The 19,592-nt window shown below is 47.5% G+C and overlaps 1 protein-coding gene across 1 annotated transcript in view; it reads right to left on the reverse strand.

The window, feature by feature from the left end:
- LOC124042687 (mucin-17-like) overlaps nucleotides 1-19,592 on the reverse strand; it is a 50,173-nt gene that overhangs the window by 8,241 nt on the left and 22,340 nt on the right. The window contains exons 7-12 of the mRNA XM_046360815.1: nucleotides 16,736-18,406; nucleotides 14,778-16,610; nucleotides 6,626-8,235; nucleotides 6,294-6,582; nucleotides 1,972-3,383; nucleotides 1,440-1,785 (exon numbers count right to left, since the gene is read on the reverse strand). Of these exons, the coding sequence (XP_046216771.1) occupies nucleotides 1,440-1,785; nucleotides 1,972-3,383; nucleotides 6,294-6,582; nucleotides 6,626-8,235; nucleotides 14,778-16,610; nucleotides 16,736-18,406 (7,161 nt within the window). The remainder of the gene's footprint in view (nucleotides 1-1,439; nucleotides 1,786-1,971; nucleotides 3,384-6,293; nucleotides 6,583-6,625; nucleotides 8,236-14,777; nucleotides 16,611-16,735; nucleotides 18,407-19,592) is intronic.

Below are 19,592 nucleotides of genomic sequence, written 5' to 3' on the forward strand. Positions count from 1 at the left end.
CCGGTGATGTCTGGTGAGGAACTGCCTTACAACAGGCCTACAAGCCCTCAGTCCAGCCTCTCTCAGAATATTGAGGACTGTCAGAGCGCTGATGGAGGGATTGTGCGTTCTTGGTGTAACTCGGGCAGTTGTTGTTGCCATCCTGTACCTGCCCCTCAGGTGTGATGTTCGGATATACCATTCCTGCGCAGGTGTTGTTACACGTGGTATGCCACTGCGATGATGAGCAGCTCTCCGTCCTGTCTCCCTGTAGCACTGTCTTAGGCGTCTCACAGTACCGACATTGCAATTTATTGCCCTGGCCACATCTGCAGTCCTCATGCCTCCTTGCAGCATGCCTAAGGCACGTTCACGCAGATGAGGAGGGACCCTGGGCATCTTTCTTTTGGTGTTTTTCAGAGTCAGTAGAAAGGCCTCTTAGTGTCCTAAGTTTTTATAACGGTGACCTTGATTGCCTACCGCCTGTAAGCTGTTAATGTATTAACGACCATTCCACAGGTGCATGTTCATAAATTGTTCATGGTTCATTGAACAAGCATGGGAAACAGTGATCAAACCCTTTACAATGAAGATCTATGAAGTTATTTGGATTTTTACAAATTATCTTTGAAAGACAGGGTCCTGAAAAGGCGACGTTTCTGTTTTTGCTGAGTTTAAATCTAAAAATGACCATACTGATTGTTAAAAGTAAAACAACCAAAAGAAAGCTGGGCAGAGTGTACAGTTTAAATAGGCTACTAACATTGCCTGGGGTTGTTTGGCATGCAGACTTGTCGATCAATGACTGTCAACACACTTACATGCAGTTCCACACTGAACAAGAGAGGTCGCATCAGTTGTTACAAGATAAGAGATATTTTCCGACGGTAGAAATAATGTAATATGAGCAAAAAATACTCGTGAACCATGAATTCATAACTTTAGAACCTATTTTTTGAACGATGCATGCTACATTTGGATTGGTTTGGGATCCGTGGACTGATGCACTTGCATCTTGAACATGGAATCAGGGGCCGATGCGTTTCGGTGAATGTTACATCCCTAGCATATTCTGTAGAATATGGGAGCCACGATGTACTCCAAACCCCTTCAGACAAAAGCCATGCACCGAACAATATGTCAAATGTGATCATTAGCAGATGAACATGAATGTCAAAACCTTGCCAAGATACTCAAAGATAATGCTGTCAGATTACAATTGGTTTTCAGGAAGATCATAAACCAACATTAGATATTTTTTGAGGAAAGACAATATTAATAACAAGAACTCCATCAAAGCATCTTGTTATCCTTTCTTACACCTCCCATGAAAGACAAGACTGGCGACGATATACATTGTATATGTATACTTACTATCATTAACCAATTGTTCTAAAAAAACACAACAGTTATTTTAAAGTAGCCTAACTACTTTGATGAAACATATACTATTTACTTACTGTTTCATGTGGCATGGGGTTAAATCCACAGAGGTTGCAGACAGTGTTCTTGCATTCTGTGCAGGTGTTGTAGTTGGGAGGGTCCTTGGAGCCCTTGTTGAGTTCCACCTTGCAGAGTGGACAAGTAGATTGGCCTGCTTTGGGTGCTGGTTGGGAGGATGCTGCTCCCTTTGGAGGAGCTGATGGGGGTTTGTCCACTTTGGCATGTACTGATGGGGGGGGACATTGGCCTTCTGAGGATGCGCTGCTTTCTTCTCCTCTGCTTTCTGAGCAGCAGGTAGTTTGGTCTCCTTTGCAGGGGGCATCTTGGGGGAGGTCTGGGCCAGTGCAGACATCTTGGGGGAAGCTGGCGGTGTGGTCCGGGGCTCATCCTGAACAACTGATGTTATCAAAGTGGAGGCAGAGCTGAAGATGGACGAGCCAAAGCCAAACATCTTCCCAGACACTGACTCTTCAGGCTTTGAGGAGGCAGACTGAGATTTGGGACCTCCAAAGCCAAATAAGCCTCCTGATTCCTGCTTGGGGGGGTTGCTTTGTGGCTGGGAAGGCACTACTCTCCCTACGCCCAGGGCTGGGCTGCTGTGGTGGTTTATGAGGTTCTGATGTTCTCCGGTTCTCCAGTGGAGCCTTCTGAGCAGGCACTGGGCTTGCCGGATTTTGAGTGTCTGCTGCTGTAGCAGCTTCAACTATTGATATATCAGGCTCTGATTTTGGTGCCTCTGCTGAGGGCTGCGGAGGCTGTCCTTGTTGTTGTAGAGTCTTCTGTTGTGGAGGTTGTTGGACAAGTGTTGGAGTCGGTCTGTCCACTGGCTTCTGGTCCTGCTGGCAAACCACTGTCGGGGATACCTCCTTCTTCTGTGACGAGCCTGCTGCTGGGGTCTCTTTCACTGAAGCAGGAGTCATAGACACCTTGGGGGAAGCTGGAGGTGTGGTGCGGTGCTCATCCTGAACAGCTGAGGTGATCAAAGTGGATGCAGAGCTGAAGATAGAGGAGCCAAAACCTAGCATCTTCCCAGACACTGAGTCTTCAGGCTTTGACTGAGCAGGCTGAGATTTAGCACCACCAAAGCCAAAGAAGCCTCCTGACTCCTGCTTGGGGGGCTGGGCCTGTGGTGATGGTACAGATTTTGCATAAGAGGCTCCTCCTTTTGGAAGCTGTTGTTGAGGCTTCCCAGGCTCTCCTTTCGGTGTCGCTGTTAGAAGCTGACGTTGTTGCTCTTGTTGTTGTGGAGTCTCTTGGTGTGGAGGATGTTGGACAGGGGTTGGAGTTGATTTGTCCACTGGCATTTTGTCCTGCTGTGAAGCCACTGCTGGAGATAATTCCTTCTGTGGTGACCCTGGTGCTGGGTTCTTCTTCTCTTTCTCTGAAGCAGGAGTCATTGGCTCCTTTAGGGGAGCAGTTTCGAGGTCTGGCTTTGGAGCTTGCTGGGGCTGTACTTGTTGTGATGCCTTTGAAGCAGGCTGTTGCAGTGGAGGAGTTTGCTTTTCTGGCTGCTGTACAGGTGTAGCAGCTCCACTGGTTTTGGGTGTTGCTGGAATTGGTTGGTCCACTGGTTTCTGTACAATTATAGGTTCTTGATTCTCCTTCTCAGCCAGAGGAGGTGAAGCTTGTTTATTTTGTGAGGATCCTAGTGGTGGGGTCTCCTCCTTTTTGTCTGCATTTGGTGCTGGGGTTCCAGCGGGAATTGGTGTCTCCTGAGGTACAGTGGGTGGAGTGATCTCTTGTTGGCCAGCCGCAGGTACTGGGATCTCCTCCTTCTGGGGTTTAGCTGGAGCTGGAGTCGGCTTTGGAGATGCAGCAGGTGTGACATTCTCCTTTTGAAGTGCAACAGGTGTAGAGACTATGCTGGGCAACGGTTGGGATTTCATCATGGGAGGTCCTGGGGGTCCCACTGCTCCAAGTGCTCTCTGCATCTGGCAGGTCAGACAGAGCCATTCCTTCACCTGAAAAAAAATAACAGTGTTGATAAAAAAATAACTACAAATAATAATAATCTTAATAATATATCTCATCTTAGTTGCTATTTAAATACTGCATACTACCTGTGACAAACATACAAAACAACTGTCTTATGCTCTAAATCTAAAGATGCTAAAAAATTTGAATAATCATATCACAGCGTATTAATACAATTCCTTAAGATCTAAAATTAGATCACAACATCTATACAGAGTGTCTTCATAGACCTAAAATCCTCATGGTTTTTCCTCTCATTGTTTGTGAACCTAATTTTAAAGCCTGATGCATATTCTTAGGATGTGAATATTTCCCTTTCAAGACGATTCGATACGTATCTAGCTAGACACATGGGCTCTGATGAGATACAATTTAGTTTGAAACAATTTGATGCAATTGGGTTCGCTGGAAAAGATTCAATGAGTTAACAATTGTTGCATACACACATTCATTTTAAATTCTAAATTCAAACTGTCTGCTGATGGAGAGCTGGGCCTCCCTGAGCTGGATCTGTCGAAGCAGACACCTCTCTTTCCGTGTGTGTGTGTGTGTGTGTGTGTGTGTGTGTGTGTGTGTGTGTGTGTGTGTGTGTGTGTGTGTGTGTGTGTGTGTGTGTGTGTGTGTGTGTGCGTGCGTGCGTGCGAGTATGTGTGTGTGTGTGTGTGTGCGCACCAGCTGCATTAAGTACGGCAGTGCATCTCCTCCTCATGGACTGCACCAGATTTGCCCGTTCTTGCTGTGAGATGTTACCCCACTCTTCCACCAAGGCACCGGCATGTTCCCGGACATTTCTAGGCGGAATGGCCCTAGCCCTCACCCTCCGATCCAACAGTTCCCAGACGTGCTCAATGGGATTGAGATCCAGGATCTTTGCTGGCCATGGCAGAACACTGACATTCCTGTCTTGCAGGAAATCATGCATAGAACGAGCAGTATGGCTGGAGGCATTGTCATGCTGGAGGGTCATGTCAGGATGAGCTAGCAGGAAGGGTACCACATGATGGAGGAGGATGTCTTCCCTGTAACACACAGCGTTGAGATTGCCTGCAATGACAACAAGCTCAGTCCGATGATGCTGTGACACACCGCCCCAGACCATGACGGACCCTCCAACTCCAAATCGATCCCGCTCCAGAGTACGGGCCTTGGTGTAACGCTCGCTCCTTCGACGATAAACGCAAATCCGACCATCACCCCTGGTGAGACAAAACTGCGACTCGTCAGTGAAGACCACTTTTTGCCAGTCCTGTCTGGTCCAGCGACGCTGGGTTTTTGTACATAGTCAACGTTGTTGCTGGTGATGTCTGGTGAGGAACTGCCTTACAACAGGCCTACAAGCCCTCAGTCCAGCCTCTCTCAGAATATTGAGGACTGTCAGAGCGCTGATGGAGGGATTGTGCGTTCTTGGTGTAACTCGGGCAGTTGTTGTTGCCATCCTGTACCTGCCCCTCAGGTGTGATGTTCGGATATACCGATCCTGCGCAGGTGTTGTTACACGTGGTATGCCACTGCGAGGATGAGCAGCTCTCCGTCCTGTCTCCCTGTAGCACTGTCTTAGGCGTCTCACAGTACCGACATTGCAATTTATTGCCCTGGCCACATCTGCAGTCCTCATGCCTCCTTGCAGCATGCCTAAGGCACGTTCACGCAGATGAGGAGGGACCCTGGGCATCTTTCTTTTGGTGTTTTTCAGAGTCAGTAGAAAGGCCTCTTAGTGTCCTAAGTTTTTATAACGGTGACCTTGATTGCCTACCGCCTGTAAGCTGTTAATGTATTAACGACCATTCCACAGGTGCATGTTCATAAATTGTTCATGGTTCATTGAACAAGCATGGGAAACAGTGATCAAACCCTTTACAATGAAGATCTATGAAGTTATTTGGATTTTTACAAATTATCTTTGAAAGACAGGGTCCTGAAAAGGCGACGTTTCTGTTTTTGCTGAGTTTAAATCTAAAAATGACCATACTGATTGTTAAAAGTAAAACAACCAAAAGAAAGCTGGGCAGAGTGTACAGTTTAAATAGGCTACTAACATTGCCTGGGGTTGTTTGGCATGCAGACTTGTCGATCAATGACTGTCAACACACTTACATGCAGTTCCACACTGAACAAGAGAGGTCGCATCAGTTGTTACAAGATAAGAGATATTTTCCGACGGTAGAAATAATGTAATATGAGCAAAAAATACTCGTGAACCATGAATTCATAACTTTAGAACCTATTTTTTGAACGATGCATGCTACATTTGGATTGGTTTGGGATCCGTGGACTGATGCACTTGCATCTTGAACATGGAATCAGGGGCCGATGCGTTTCGGTGAATGTTACATCCCTAGCATATTCTGTAGAATATGGGAGCCACGATGTACTCCAAACCCCTTCAGACAAAAGCCATGCACCGAACAATATGTCAAATGTGATCATTAGCAGATGAACATGAATGTCAAAACCTTGCCAAGATACTCAAAGATAATGCTGTCAGATTACAATTGGTTTTCAGGAAGATCATAAACCAACATTAGATATTTTTTGAGGAAAGACAATATTAATAACAAGAACTCCATCAAAGCATCTTGTTATCCTTTCTTACACCTCCCATGAAAGACAAGACTGGCGACGATATACATTGTGGTCCTGTAGCTCAGTTGGTAGAGCATGGCGCTTGTAACGCCAGGGAAGTTGGTTCAATCCCCGGGACCACCCATACGTAGAATGTATGCACACATGACTGTAAGTCGCTTTGGATAAAAGTGTCTGCTAAATGGCATATATTATTATTATTATTATTATTAGTATATGTATACTTACTATCATTAACCAATTGTTCTAAAAAAACACAACAGTTATTTTAAAGTAGCCTAACTACTTTGATGAAACATATACTATTTACTTACTGTTTCATGTGGCATGGGGTTAAATCCACAGAGGTTGCAGACAGTGTTCTTGCATTCTGTGCAGGTGTTGTAGTTGGGAGGGTCCTTGGAGCCCTTGTTGAGTTCCACCTTGCAGAGTGGACAAGTAGATTGGCCTGCTTTGGGTGCTGGTTGGGAGGATGCTGCTCCCTTTGGAGGAGCTGATGGGGGTTTGTCCACTTTGGCATGTACTGATGGGGGGGACATTGGCCTTCTGAGGATGAGCTGCTTTCTTCTCCTCTGCTTTCTGAGCAGCAGGTAGTTTGGTCTCCTTTGCAGGGGGCATCTTGGGGGAGGTCTGGGCCAGTGCAGACATCTTGGGGGAAGCTGGCGGTGTGGTCCGGGGCTCATCCTGAACAACTGATGTTATCAAAGTGGAGGCAGAGCTGAAGATGGACGAGCCAAAGCCAAACATCTTCCCAGACACTGACTCTTCAGGCTTTGAGGAGACAGACTGAGATTTGGGACCTCCAAAGCCAAATAAGCCTCCTGATTCCTGCTTGGGGGGTTGCTTTGTGGCTGGGAAGGCACTACTCTCCCTACGCCCAGGGCTGGGCTGCTGTGGTGGTTTATGAGGTTCTGATGTTCTCCGGTTCTCCAGTGGAGCCTTCTGAGCAGGCACTGGGCTTGCCGGATTTTGAGTGTCTGCTGCTGTAGCAGCTTCAACTATTGATATATCAGGCTCTGATTTTGGTGCCTCTGCTGAGGGCTGCGGAGGCTGTCCTTGTTGTTGTAGAGTCTTCTGTTGTGGAGGTTGTTGGACAAGTGTTGGAGTCGGTCTGTCCACTGGCTTCTGGTCCTGCTGGCAAACCACTGTCGGGGATACCTCCTTCTTCTGTGACGAGCCTGCTGCTGGGGTCTCTTTCACTGAAGCAGGAGTCATAGACACCTTGGGGGAAGCTGGAGGTGTGGTGCGGTGCTCATCCTGAACAGCTGAGGTGATCAAAGTGGATGCAGAGCTGAAGATAGAGGAGCCAAAACCTAGCATCTTCCCAGACACTGAGTCTTCAGGCTTTGACTGAGCAGGCTGAGATTTAGCACCACCAAAGCCAAAGAAGCCTCCTGACTCCTGCTTGGGGGGCTGGGCCTGTGGTGATGGTACAGATTTTGCATAAGAGGCTCCACCTTTTGGAAGCTGTTGTTGAGGCTTCCCAGGCTCTCCTTTCGGTGTCGCTGTTAGAAGCTGACGTTGTTGCTCTTGTTGTTGTGGAGTCTCTTGGTGTGGAGGATGTTGGACAGGGGTTGGAGTTGATTTGTCCACTGGCGTTTTGTCCTGCTGTGAAGCCACTGCTGGAGATAATTCCTTCTGTGGTGACCCTGGTGCTGGGTTCTTCTTCTCTTTCTCTGAAGCAGGAGTCATTGGCTCCTTTAGGGGAGCAGTTTCGAGGTCTGGCTTTGGAGCTTGCTGGGGCTGTACTTGTTGTGATGCCTTTGAAGCAGGCTGTTGCAGTGGTGGAGTTTTCTTTTCTGGCTGCTGTACAGGTGTAGCAGCTCCACTGGTTTTGGGTGTTGCTGGAATTGGTTGGTCCACTGGTTTCTGTACAATTATAGGTTCTTGATTCTCCTTCTCAGCCAGAGGAGGTGAAGCTTGTTTATTTTGTGAGGATCCTAGTGGTGGGGTCTCCTCCTTTTTGTCTGCATTTGGTGCTGGGGTTCCAGCGGGAATTGGTGTCTCCTGAGGTACAGTGGGTGGAGTGATCTCTTGTTGGCCAGCCGCAGGTACTGGGATCTCCTCCTTCTGGGGTTTAGCTGGAGCTGGAGTCGGCTTTGGAGATGCAGCAGGTGTGACATTCTCCTTTTGAAGTGCAACAGGTGTAGAGACTATGCTGGGCAACGGTTGGGATTTCATCATGGGAGGTCCTGGGGGTCCCACTGCTCCAAGTGCTCTCTGCATCTGGCAGGTCAGACAGAGCCATTCCTTCACCTGAAAAAAAATAACAGTGTTGATTAAAAAAATAACTACAAATAATAATAATCTTAATAATATATCTCATCTTAGTTGCTATTTAAATACTGCATACTACCTGTGACAAACATACAAAACAACTGTCTTATGCTCTAAATCTAAAGATGCTAAAAAATTTGAATAATCATATCACAGCGTATTAATACAATTCCTTAAGATCTAAAATTAGATCACAACATCTATACAGAGTGTCTTCATAGACCTAAAATCCTCATGGTTTTTCCTCTCATTGTTTGTGAACCTAATTTTAAAGCCTGATGCATATTCTTAGGATGTGAATATTTCCCTTTCAAGACGATTCGATACGTATCTAGCTAGACACATGGGCTCTGATGAGATACAATTTAGTTTGAAACAATTTGATGCAATTGGGTTCGCTGGAAAAGATTCAATGAGTTAACAATTGTTGCATACACACATTCATTTTAAATTCTAAATTCAAACTGTCTGCTGATGGAGAGCTGGGCCTCCCTGAGCTGGATCTGTCGAAGCAGACACCTCTCTTTCCGTGTGTGTGTGTGTGTGTGTGTGTGTGTGTGTGTGTGTGTGTGTGTGTGTGTGTGTGTGTGTGTGTGTGTGTGTGTGTGTGTGTGTGTGTGTGTGTGTGTGTGTGTGTGTGTGTGTGTGTGTGTGTGTGTGTGTGTGTGTGTGCGTGCGTGCGAGTGTTTTTAAATTCTGTATATCTATGTTCTATGTACTATGAAGGCATCTGACCTGAGCCATAAGGGAGCCTAGGCATATACCACCCCACTACCACTATCAGCGTGGCAATGAAGCATATGTTTTTTGTCCCTCCACTTTGGTTCTGAAATCAACATCACCCACTGATTAACTTGGAATTATTGCATATTAAGTGTTTGGGCTCGTCATGTATTAATATTGACTGTAAAAATCATTGCTGTGGCAAAGCCAATGAATATGTAGCACAACTTTGGATTTCACCCCATCTCAAAACCAGTTGGTTTTGACCATTTGGAAGTTTTTACTGAGTGAGCTTCTCCTCACGCTAAGGGCATGCCTTGCAAAAGGGATTGGTGGCCTCGTTATGAAATTATCAACTTTACCATGTAAACTCAGCAAAAAAAGAAATGTCCTCTCTGTCAACTGTGTTTATATTCAGCAAAGTTAACATGTGTAAATATTTGTATGTACATAACAAGAATCAACAACTGAGACATAAACTGAACAAGTTCCACAGACATGTGACTAACAGAAATGGAACAATGTGTCCCTGAACAAAGGGGGGGGGTCAAAATCAAAAGTAACAGTCAGTGTCTGGTGTGGCCACCAGCTGCATTAAGTACGGCAGTGCATCTCCTCCTCATGGACTGCACCAGATTTGCCCGTTCTTGCTGTGAGATGTTACCCCACTCTTCCACCAAGGCACCGGCATGTTCCCGGACATTTCTAGGCGGAATGGCCCTAGCCCTCACCCTCCGATCCAACAGTTCCCAGACGTGCTCAATGGGATTGAGACCCAGGATCTTTGCTGGCCATGGCAGAACACTGACATTCCTGTCTTGCAGGAAATCATGCATAGAACGAGCAGTATGGCTGGAGGCATTGTCATGCTGGAGGGTCATGTCAGGATGAGCCTGCAGGAAGGGTACCACATGATGGAGGAGGATGTCTTCCCTGTAACGCACAGCGTTGAGATTGCCTGCAATGACAACAAGCTCAGTCCGATGATGCTGTGACACACCGCCCCAGACCATGACGGACCCTCCAACTCCAAATCGATCCCGCTCCAGAGTACGGGCCTTGGTGTAACGCTCATTCCTTCGACGATAAACGCAAATCCGACCATCACCCCTGGTGAGACAAAACTGCGACTCGTCAGTGAAGACCACTTTTTGCCAGTCCTGTCTGGTCCAGCGACGCTGGGTTTTTGTACATAGGCAACGTTGTTGCCGATGATGTCTGGTGAGGAACTGCCTTACAACAGGCCTACAAGCCCTCAGTCCAGCCTCTCTCAGAATATTGAGGACTGTCAGAGAGCTGATGGAGGGATTGTGCGTTCTTGGTGTAACTCGGGCAGTTGTTGTTGCCATCCTGTACCTGCCCCTCAGGTGTGATGTTTGGATATACCGATCCTGCGCAGGTGTTGTTACACGTGGTATGCCACTGCGAGGATGATCAGCTCTCCGTCCTGTCTCCCTGTAGCACTGTCTTAGGCGTCTCACAGTACCGACATTGCAATTTATTGCCCTGGCCACATCTGCAGTCCTCATGCCTCCTTGCAGCATGCCTAAGGCACGTTCACGCAGATGAGGAGGGACCCTGGGCATCTTTCTTTTGGTGTTTTTCAGAGTCAGTAGAAAGGTCTCTTAGTGTCCTAAGTTTTTATAACGGTGACCTTGATTGCCTACCGCCTGTAAGCTGTTAGTGTATTAACGACCATTCCACAGGTGCATGTTCATAAATTGTTCATGGTTCATTGAACAACCATGGGAAACAGTGATCAAACCCTTTACAATGAAGATCTATGAAGTTATTTGGATTTTTACAAATTATCTTTGAAAGACAGGGTCCAGAAAAGGGGACGTTTCTGTTTTTGCTGAGTTTAAATCTAAAAATGACCATACTGATTGTTTAAAGTAAAACAACCAAAACAAAGCTGGGCAGGGTGTGCAGTTTAAATTTATTTTTATTTTTATTTCACCTTTATTTAACCAGGTAGGCTAGTTGAGAACAAGTTCTCATTTGCAACTGCGACCTGGCCAATATAAAGCATAGCAGTGTGAACAGACAACACAGAGTTACACATGGAATAAACAATTAGCAAGTCAATAACACAGTAGAAAAATGGGCAGTCTATATACAATGTGTGCAAAAGGCATGAGGAGGTAGGCGAATAATACAATTTTGCAGATTAACACTGGAGTGATAAATGATCAGATGGTCATGTACAGGTAGAGATATTGGTGTGCAAAAGAGCAGAAAAGTAAATAAATAAAAACAGTATAAAAACAGTATGGGAATGAGGTAGGTGAAAATGGGTGGGCTATTTACCTATAGACTATGTACAGCTGCAGCGATCGGTTAGCTGCTCGGATAGCTGATGTTTGAAGTTGGTGAGGGAGATAAAAGTCTCCAACTTCAGCGATTTTTGCAATTCGTTCCTGTCACAGGCAGCAGAGTACTGGAACGAAAGGCGGCCAAATGAGGTGTTGGCTTTAGGGATGATCAGTGAGATACACCTGCTGGAGCGCGTGCTACGGATGGGTGTTGCCATCGTGACCAGTGAACTGAGATAAGGCGGAGCTTTACCTAGCATGGACTTGTAGATGACCTGGAGCCAGTGGGTCTGGCGATGAATATGTAGTGAGGGCCAGCCGACTAGAGCATACAAGTCGCAGTGGTGGGTGGTATAAGGTGCTTTAGTGACAAAACGGATGGCACTGTGATAGACTGCATCCAGTTTGCTGAGTAGAGTGTTGGAAGCCATTTTGTAGATGACATCGCCGAAGTCGAGGATCGGTAGGATAGTCAGTTTTACTAGGGTAAGCTTGGCAGCGTGAGTGAAGGAGGCTTTGTTGCGGAATAGAAAGCCAACTCTTGATTTGATTTTCGATTGGAGATGTTTGATGTGAGTCTGGAAGGAGAGTTTGCAGTCTAGCCAGACACCTAGGTACTTATAGATGTCCACATATTCAAGGTCGGAACCATCCAGGGTGGTGATGCTAGTCGGGCATGCGGGTGCAGGCAGCGATCGGTTGAAAAGCATGCATTTGGTTTTACTCGCGTTTAAGAGCAGTTGGAGGCCACGGAAGGAGTGCTGTATGGCATTGAAGCTCATTTGGAGGTTTGATAGCACAGTGTCCAATGACGGGCCGAAAGTATATAGAATGGTGTCGTCTGCGTAGAGGTGGATCAGGGAATCGCCCGCAGCAAGAGCAACATCATTGATATATACAGAGAAAAGAGTCGGCCCGAGAATTGAACCCTGTGGCACCCCCATAGAGACTGCCAGAGGATCGGACAGCATGCCCTCCGATTTGACACACTGAACTCTGTCTGCAAAGTAATTGGTGAACCAGGCAAGGCAGTCATCCGAAAAACCGAGGCTGTTGAGTCTGCCGATAAGAATATGGTGATTGACAGAGTCGAAAGCCTTGGCGAGGTCGATGAAGACGGCTGCACAGTACTGTCTTTTATCGATGGCGGTTATGATATCGTTTAGTACCTTGAGTGTGGCTGAGGTGCACCCGTGACCGGCTCGGAAACCAGACTGCACAGCGGAGAAGGTACGGTGGGATTCGAGATGGTCAGTGACCTGTTTGTTGACTTGGCTTTCGAAGACCTTAGATAGGCAGAGCAGGATGGATATAGGTCTATAACAGTTTGGGTCCAGGGTGTCTCCCCCTTTGAAGAGGGGGATGACTGCGGCAGCTTTCCAATCCTTGGGGATCTCAGACGATATGAAAGAGAGGTTGAACAGGCTGGTAATAGGGGTTGCGACAATGGCGGCAGATAGTTTCAGAAATAGCGGGTCCAGATTGTCAAGCCCAGCTGATTTGTACGGGTCCAGGTTTTGCAGCTCTTTCAGAACATCTGCTATCTGGATTTGGGTAAAGGAGAACCTGGAGAGGCTTGGGTGAGGAACTACGAGGGGGGGCGGAGCTGTTGGCCGAGGTTGGAGTAGCCAGGCGGAAGGCATGGCCAGCCGTTGAGAAGTGCTTATTGAAGTTTTCGATAATCATGGATTTATCGGTGGAGACCGTGTTTCCTAGCCTCAGTGCAGTGGGCAGCTGGGAGGAGGTGCTCTTGTTCTCCATGGACTTCACAGTGTCCCAGAACTTTTTGGAGTTGGAGCTACAGGATGCAAACTTCTGCCTGAAGAAGCTGGCCTTAGCTTTCCTGACTGACTGCGTGTATTGGTTCCTGACTTCCCTGAACAGTTGCATATCACGGGGGCTATTTGATGCTATTGCAGTCCGCCACAGGATGTTTTTGTGCTGGTCGAGGGCAGTCAGGTCTGGAGTGAACCAAGGGCTGTATCTGTTCTTGGTTCTGCATTTTTTGAACGGAGCATGCTTATCTAAAATGGTGAGGAAGTTACTTTTAAAGAATGACCATGCATCCTCAACTGACGGGATGAGGTCAATGTCCTTCCAGGATACCCGGGCCAGTTCGATTAGAAAGGCCTGCTCACAGAAGTGTTTTAGGGAGCGTTTGACAGTGATGAGGGGTGGTCGTTTGACTGCGGCTCCGTGGCGGATACAGGCGATGAGGCAGTGATCGCTGAGATCCTGGTTGAAGACAGCGGAGGTATATTTGGAGGGCCAGTTGGTCAGGATGACGTCTATGAGGGTGCCCTTGTTTACAGAGTTAGGGTTGTACCTGGTGGGTTCCTTGATGATTTGAGTGAGATTGAGGGCATCTAGCTTAGATTGTAGGACTGCAGGGGTGTTAAGCATATCCCAGTTTAGGTCACCTAACAGAACAAACTCTGAAGCTAGATGGGGGGCGATCAATTCACAAATGGTGTCCAGGGCACAGCTGGGAGCTGAGGGGGGTCGGTAGCAGGCGGCAACAGTGAGAGACTTGTTTCTGGAGAGAGTAATTTTCAAAATTAGTAGTTCAAACTGTTTGGGTATGGACCTGGAAAGTATGACATTACTTTGCAGGCTATCTCTGCAGTAGACTGCCACTCCGCCCCCTTTGGCAGTTCTATCTTGACAGAAGATGTTATAGTTGGGCATGGAAATCTCTGAATTTTTGGTGGCCTTCCTGAGCCAGGATTCAGACACGGCAAGGACATCAGGGTTAGCAGAGTGTGCTAAAGCAGTGAGGCTACTAACATTGCCTGGGGTTGTTTGGCATGCAGACTTGTCGATCAATGACTGTCAACACACTTACATGCAGTTCCACACTGAACAAGAGAGGACGCATCAGTTGTTACAAGATAAGAGATATTTTCCGACAGTAGAAATAAAGTAATATGAGCAAAAAATACTCGTGAACCATGAATTCATAACTTTAGAACCTATTTTTTGAACGATGCATGCTACATTTGGATTGGTTTGGGATCCGTGGACTGATGCACTTGCATCTTGAACATGGAATCAGGGGCCGATGCGTTTCGGTGAATGTTACATCCCTAGCATATTCTGTAGAATATGGGAGCCACGATGTACTCCAAACCCCTTCAGACAAAAGTCATGCACCGAACAATATGTCAAATGTGATCATTAGCAGATGAACATGAATGTCAAAACCTTGCCAAGATACTCAAAGATAATGCTGTCAGATTACAATTGGTTTTTAGGAAGATCATAAACCAACATTAGATATTTTTTGAGGAAAGACAATATTAATAACAAGAACTCCATCAAAGCATTTTGTTATCCGTTCTTACACCTCCCATGAAAGACAAGACTGGCGACGATATACATTGTATATGTATACTTACTATCATTAACCAATTGTTCTAAAAAACACAACAGTTATTTTAAAGTAGCCTAACTACTTTGATGAAACATATACTATTTACTTACTGTTTCATGTGGCATGGGGTTAAATCCACAGAGGTTGCAGACAGTGTTCTTGCATTCTGTGCAGGTGTTGTAGTTGGGAGGGTCCTTGGAGCCCTTGTTGAGTTCCACCTTGCAGAGTGGACAAGTAGATTGGCCTGCTTTGGGTGCTGGTTGGGAGGATGCTGCTCCCTTTGGAGGAGCTGATGGGGGTTTGTCCACTTTGGCATGTACTGATGGGGGGACATTGGCCTTCTGAGGATGAGCTGCTTTCTTCTCCTCTGCTTTCTGAGCAGCAGGTAGTTTGGTCTCCTTTGCAGGGGGCATCTTGGGGGAGGTCTGGGCCAGTGCAGACATCTTGGGGGAAGCTGGCGGTGTGGTCCGGGGCTCATCCTGAACAACTGATGTTATCAAAGTGGAGGCAGAGCTGAAGATGGACGAGCCAAAGCCAAACATCTTCCCAGACACTGACTCTTCAGGCTTTGAGGAGACAGACTGAGATTTGGGACCTCCAAAGCCAAATAAGCCTCCTGATTCCTGCTTGGGGGGTTGCTTTGTGGCTGGGAAGGCACTACTCTCCCTACGCCCAGGGCTGGGCTGCTGTGGTGGTTTATGAGGTTCTGATGTTCTCCGGTTCTCCAGTGGAGCCTTCTGAGCAGGCACTGGGCTTGCCGGATTTTGAGTGTCTGCTGCTGTAGCAGCTTCAACTATTGATATATCAGGCTCTGATTTTGGTGCCTCTGCTGAGGGCTGCGGAGGCTGTCCTTGTTGTTGTAGAGTCTTCTGTTGTGGAGGTTGTTGGACAAGTGTTGGAGTCGGTCTGTCCACTGGCTTCTGGTCCTGCTGGCAAACCACTGTCGGGGATACCTCCTTCTTCTGTGATGAGCCTGCTGCTGGGGTCTCTTTCACTGAAGCAGGAGTCATAGACACCTTGGGGGAAGCTGGAGGTGTGGTGCGGTGCTCATCCTGAACAGCTGAGGTGATCAAAGTGGATGCAGAGCTGAAGATAGAGGAGCCAAAGCCAAGCATCTTCCCAGACACTGAGTCTTCAGGCTTTGACTGAGCAGGCTGAGATTTAGCACCACCAAAGCCAAAGAAGCCTCCTGACTCTTGCTTGTGGGGCTGGGACTGTGGTGCTGGTACAGTTATGGCATTAGAGGCTCCACCTTTTGGAAGCTGTTGCTGAAGCTTCAAAGGCTCTGCTAGGGGCCGAGGAGGCTGGCCTTGTTGTTGTGGAGTCTTCTGCTGTATAGGTTTTTGGATAAGGGTTGTAGTTGGTTTGTCCACTGGCTTCTGGTCCTGCTGTGAAGCCATTGCTGGAGATGCCTCCTTCTGTGGTGAGCCTGGTGCTAGGGTCTTGTTGTCTTTCTCTGAAGCAGGAGTCATTGACACCTTTTTGGGTGAGGCTGTTTTATGGTCCACTTGTTTGAGACCAGCAGGTCTGGGAGTATCTTTCTGTTTAGGTCCAACAGGTATAGCAAACTTGGGAGAAGCTGGCGTTGTGGTGCGGGGCTCATCCTGAACAGTTGAGGTCATCAAAGTGGATGCAGAGGTGAAGATGGAGGAACCAAAGCCAAACATCTTCCCAGACACTGACTCTTTCAGCTTTGAGGGAGCGGGTTGAGAGGCAGAAGTCACTGGCTCTTTTCTGGGTGAGGCTGGTGTAGGAGCCACTTTTTGTTGACCAGCTGGTGTGGGATTCTCATTTTGAGTTGTAACAGGTCCGACAGTGTATTTTTGAGAAGCAGCAGATGTGGAGACTTTGCTTGGCGAGGGTTTCATCATGGGAGGTCCAGGAGATTCCATTCCTCCTAGTGCTCTCTGCATCTGACAGTTCAGACACAGCCACTCATTCACCTGAAAGAAAAACATACTGTTAAAATTCATATCATATACTCAGTGACCATACATTTGACACTTAGTTTAAAAAAAGCTCTTAATCATGCTTTTTATCAAGAGTAAGTAACCAATCACGTTCTCACCTCTGTAACATTCGGCATGGGGTTGAATCCACAGACGTTGCAAACAGTGTTCTTGCATTCAGTGCAGGTGTTGTAGTTGGAAGGGTCCTTGGATCCCATGTTGAGTTCCACCTTGCAGAGTGGGCAAGTGGACTGGTATGCTTTGGGAGCTGGTTGGGAGGATGCTGCTCCCTTTTGAGGTTGAGGTTCTGATTGGGGTTTGTCCACTTTGGCCTGTACTGATGGGGGGACCTTGGCCTGCTGAGGTTGCTCTGCTTTCTTTTCTGCATTCTGAACAGCAAGTGGTTTTGTCTCCTTTGTAGGTGGCATCTTGGGAGAGGCTGGTGCAGACACCTTGGGAGAAGCTGATTCTTCAGGTTTTGAAGGGGTAGACTGAGATTTGGGACCACCAAAGCCAAATAAGCCTCCGGATTCCTGCTTGGGAGGTTGCTGTGTTGCTAAGATGACACTACTCTGCCTACGCCCAGGAATTCTGGGCTGCTGTGGTGGTGTCTTAGGTTCTGATGTTCTTGACATCTGTGGTGACTTCTGAGCAGGTGCTGGATTGGCTGGTTTCCTAGGCTCCTGCTTTGGGGAAGTGATTTTAGGGTATGGAGTTTCCTGAGGCTGTACTTGTGGCAGGGGCTGTGTTGCCAGCTGTTCCCACGCAGGCATTTGATTTTCTGGCTGCTGTAAAGGTTGAACAGTCTCATTTTGCTTGGTTGTAGGTGTTGCTGATTGCTCCACTGACTTTTGAACAATTGCATGTTTCTGGTTTTCTATTGACATCTCAATAGATGAAGTCTCGTTTTTAAGTGGGGTGTGAACTGTTGGAGTGTCTTTTGTTTTGGATGAACTTGGAATGGGGGCCTCATTGCTCTGTATTGCAGCTGGAGCTTGGACCTCTTTAGTTTCTTCTGCTCCCAAAGGTGGGGCTTCCTTCTTCAGAGGTAAACCAGATGGATCAACCTCTTTATCTTGCATTGAATCTGGTTTTGGGGCCACCTTTCTGTCTGGTGAACCTGGCAGTTGAGGTTCCTTCTTCTTTTGGGGTGAGGCTGGTGAGGCTGGTGATGGTGCCTCCTTGTTGAGAGGTGAAGCACGGACCACCTTGAATGGTAAAAAAGGAGTCGGTGCCTCCTTGATGAGAGGGGAGGCAGGAGTTTGTTCCTCCTTGATGAGAGCTGAGGCAGGAGTTCGTGCCTCCTTGATGATAGGGGAGGCAGCAGTTTGTGCCTTCTTAATGAGAGGGTAGGCAGGAGTTGGTTCCTCCTTGGTGAGATCTGAGGCAGGTGTTGGTGCCTCCTTGATGAGAAAGGCAGAAATCTTATTGACAGGTAAAGCTGGGATCGGGACCTCATTCACAAGGGACACACCTGGTGGTGCAGGATTATTTTTATTTTGTGGTGACATTTTGGAGGAGGCTGGCAATCGAGCCTCCTTTTGTGGTGCAGCAAGTGTGGTTGTCTCCTCTTTTTGGAGTGTGGGGGTGACCTTCAGCAGATCTGCAGCAGTTATGGTAGTCTCCTTTTCCTTTTGAAATTCAGCAGATGTAGCATCCTCCTTTTGAAGAGCAACAGGTGTAGAGACCTTGCTGGGCAAGGGTTGGGGTTTCATCATGGGAGGTCCTGGGGGTTCCATTCCTCCAAGTGCTCTCTGCATCTGGCAGTTCAGACACAGCCATTCCTTCACCTGGAAAAAAGTAAGAGTATATATTTTTTAAACAGTGTAAAATATAATAATAAAACTGAAAATGACAGGCCGTATGCCCAATGCATATATCTGAAAATATTTAAACAAAAATGTACAGAAATAAGGCCTCCCGGGTGGCGCAGTGGTCTGAGGTACTGCTTCGCAGTGCTGGCTTTGCCACTAAAGACTCTGGGTTCGAGCCCAGGCTCTGTCGCAGCCTGTCACAACCGGGAGGTCCACAGGGCGACGCACAATTGGCCGAGTGTTGTCCGGGTTAGGGAGGGTTTGGCCGGTAGGGATATCCCTGTCTCATCGCACACTAGCGACTCCTGTGGCGGGCCGGGCGTGCAATGCTGACCAGGTCGCTAGGTGCATGGTGTTTCCTCCGACACATTGGTGTGGCTGGCTTCCGGGTTGGATGCGCACTGTGTTAAGAAGCAGTCCGGCTTGGTTGGGTTGTGTTTCGGAGGATGCATGGCTCTCAACCTTCGTCTCTCCTGAGCCCGTATGGGAGTTGTAGCGATGAGACAATTGTAGCGACTACTAACAATTGGATACCACGAAAAAGGGGTAAAATAAATCAATTGCAGAAATTACTACCTACTTACTATAATACTTGCATTTTCACTAACCTCGGTAACGTGTGGCATAGGGTTAAATCCACAGATTTTGCAGACAGTGTTCTTGCATTCTGTGCAGGTGTTGAAGTTGGGAGGGTCCTTGGAGTCCTTGTTGAGTTCCACCTTGCAGAGTGGACAGGTGGACTGAGCTGGTTGGGAGGATGCTGCTCCCTTTGGAGGCTCTGATGGGGGTTTGTCCACTTTGGCCTGTACTGATGGGGAGACCTTGGCCTGCTGGAGTTGTTCTGCTTTCTTCTCATCTGCTTTCTGAACAGCAGGTGGTTTGGTCTCCTTTGCAGGGGGAATCTTGGGAGAGGCCTGGGCTGCTGCAGACACCTTGGGGGAAGCTGGCTGTGCACCACTAAAGCCAAATAAGCCTCCTGTCTCATGCTTGGGGGATTGCTGTGTGATTAGGATGGCACTACTCTGCCTACGTCCAGGTCGAGGCTGCTGTGGTGGTTTTGGTGGTTCTGATGTTCTCCGGTTCCCCTGTGGTGCCTTCTGAGCAGGCCCATGGCTTGCCGGATTTTGAGTGTCTGCTGCTTTAGCAGCTTCAACTATTGATA

Source organism: Oncorhynchus gorbuscha, linkage group LG01, assembly GCF_021184085.1.
Source record: "Oncorhynchus gorbuscha isolate QuinsamMale2020 ecotype Even-year linkage group LG01, OgorEven_v1.0, whole genome shotgun sequence".
Classification (NCBI taxonomy): Eukaryota; Metazoa; Chordata; class Actinopteri; order Salmoniformes; family Salmonidae; genus Oncorhynchus; species Oncorhynchus gorbuscha.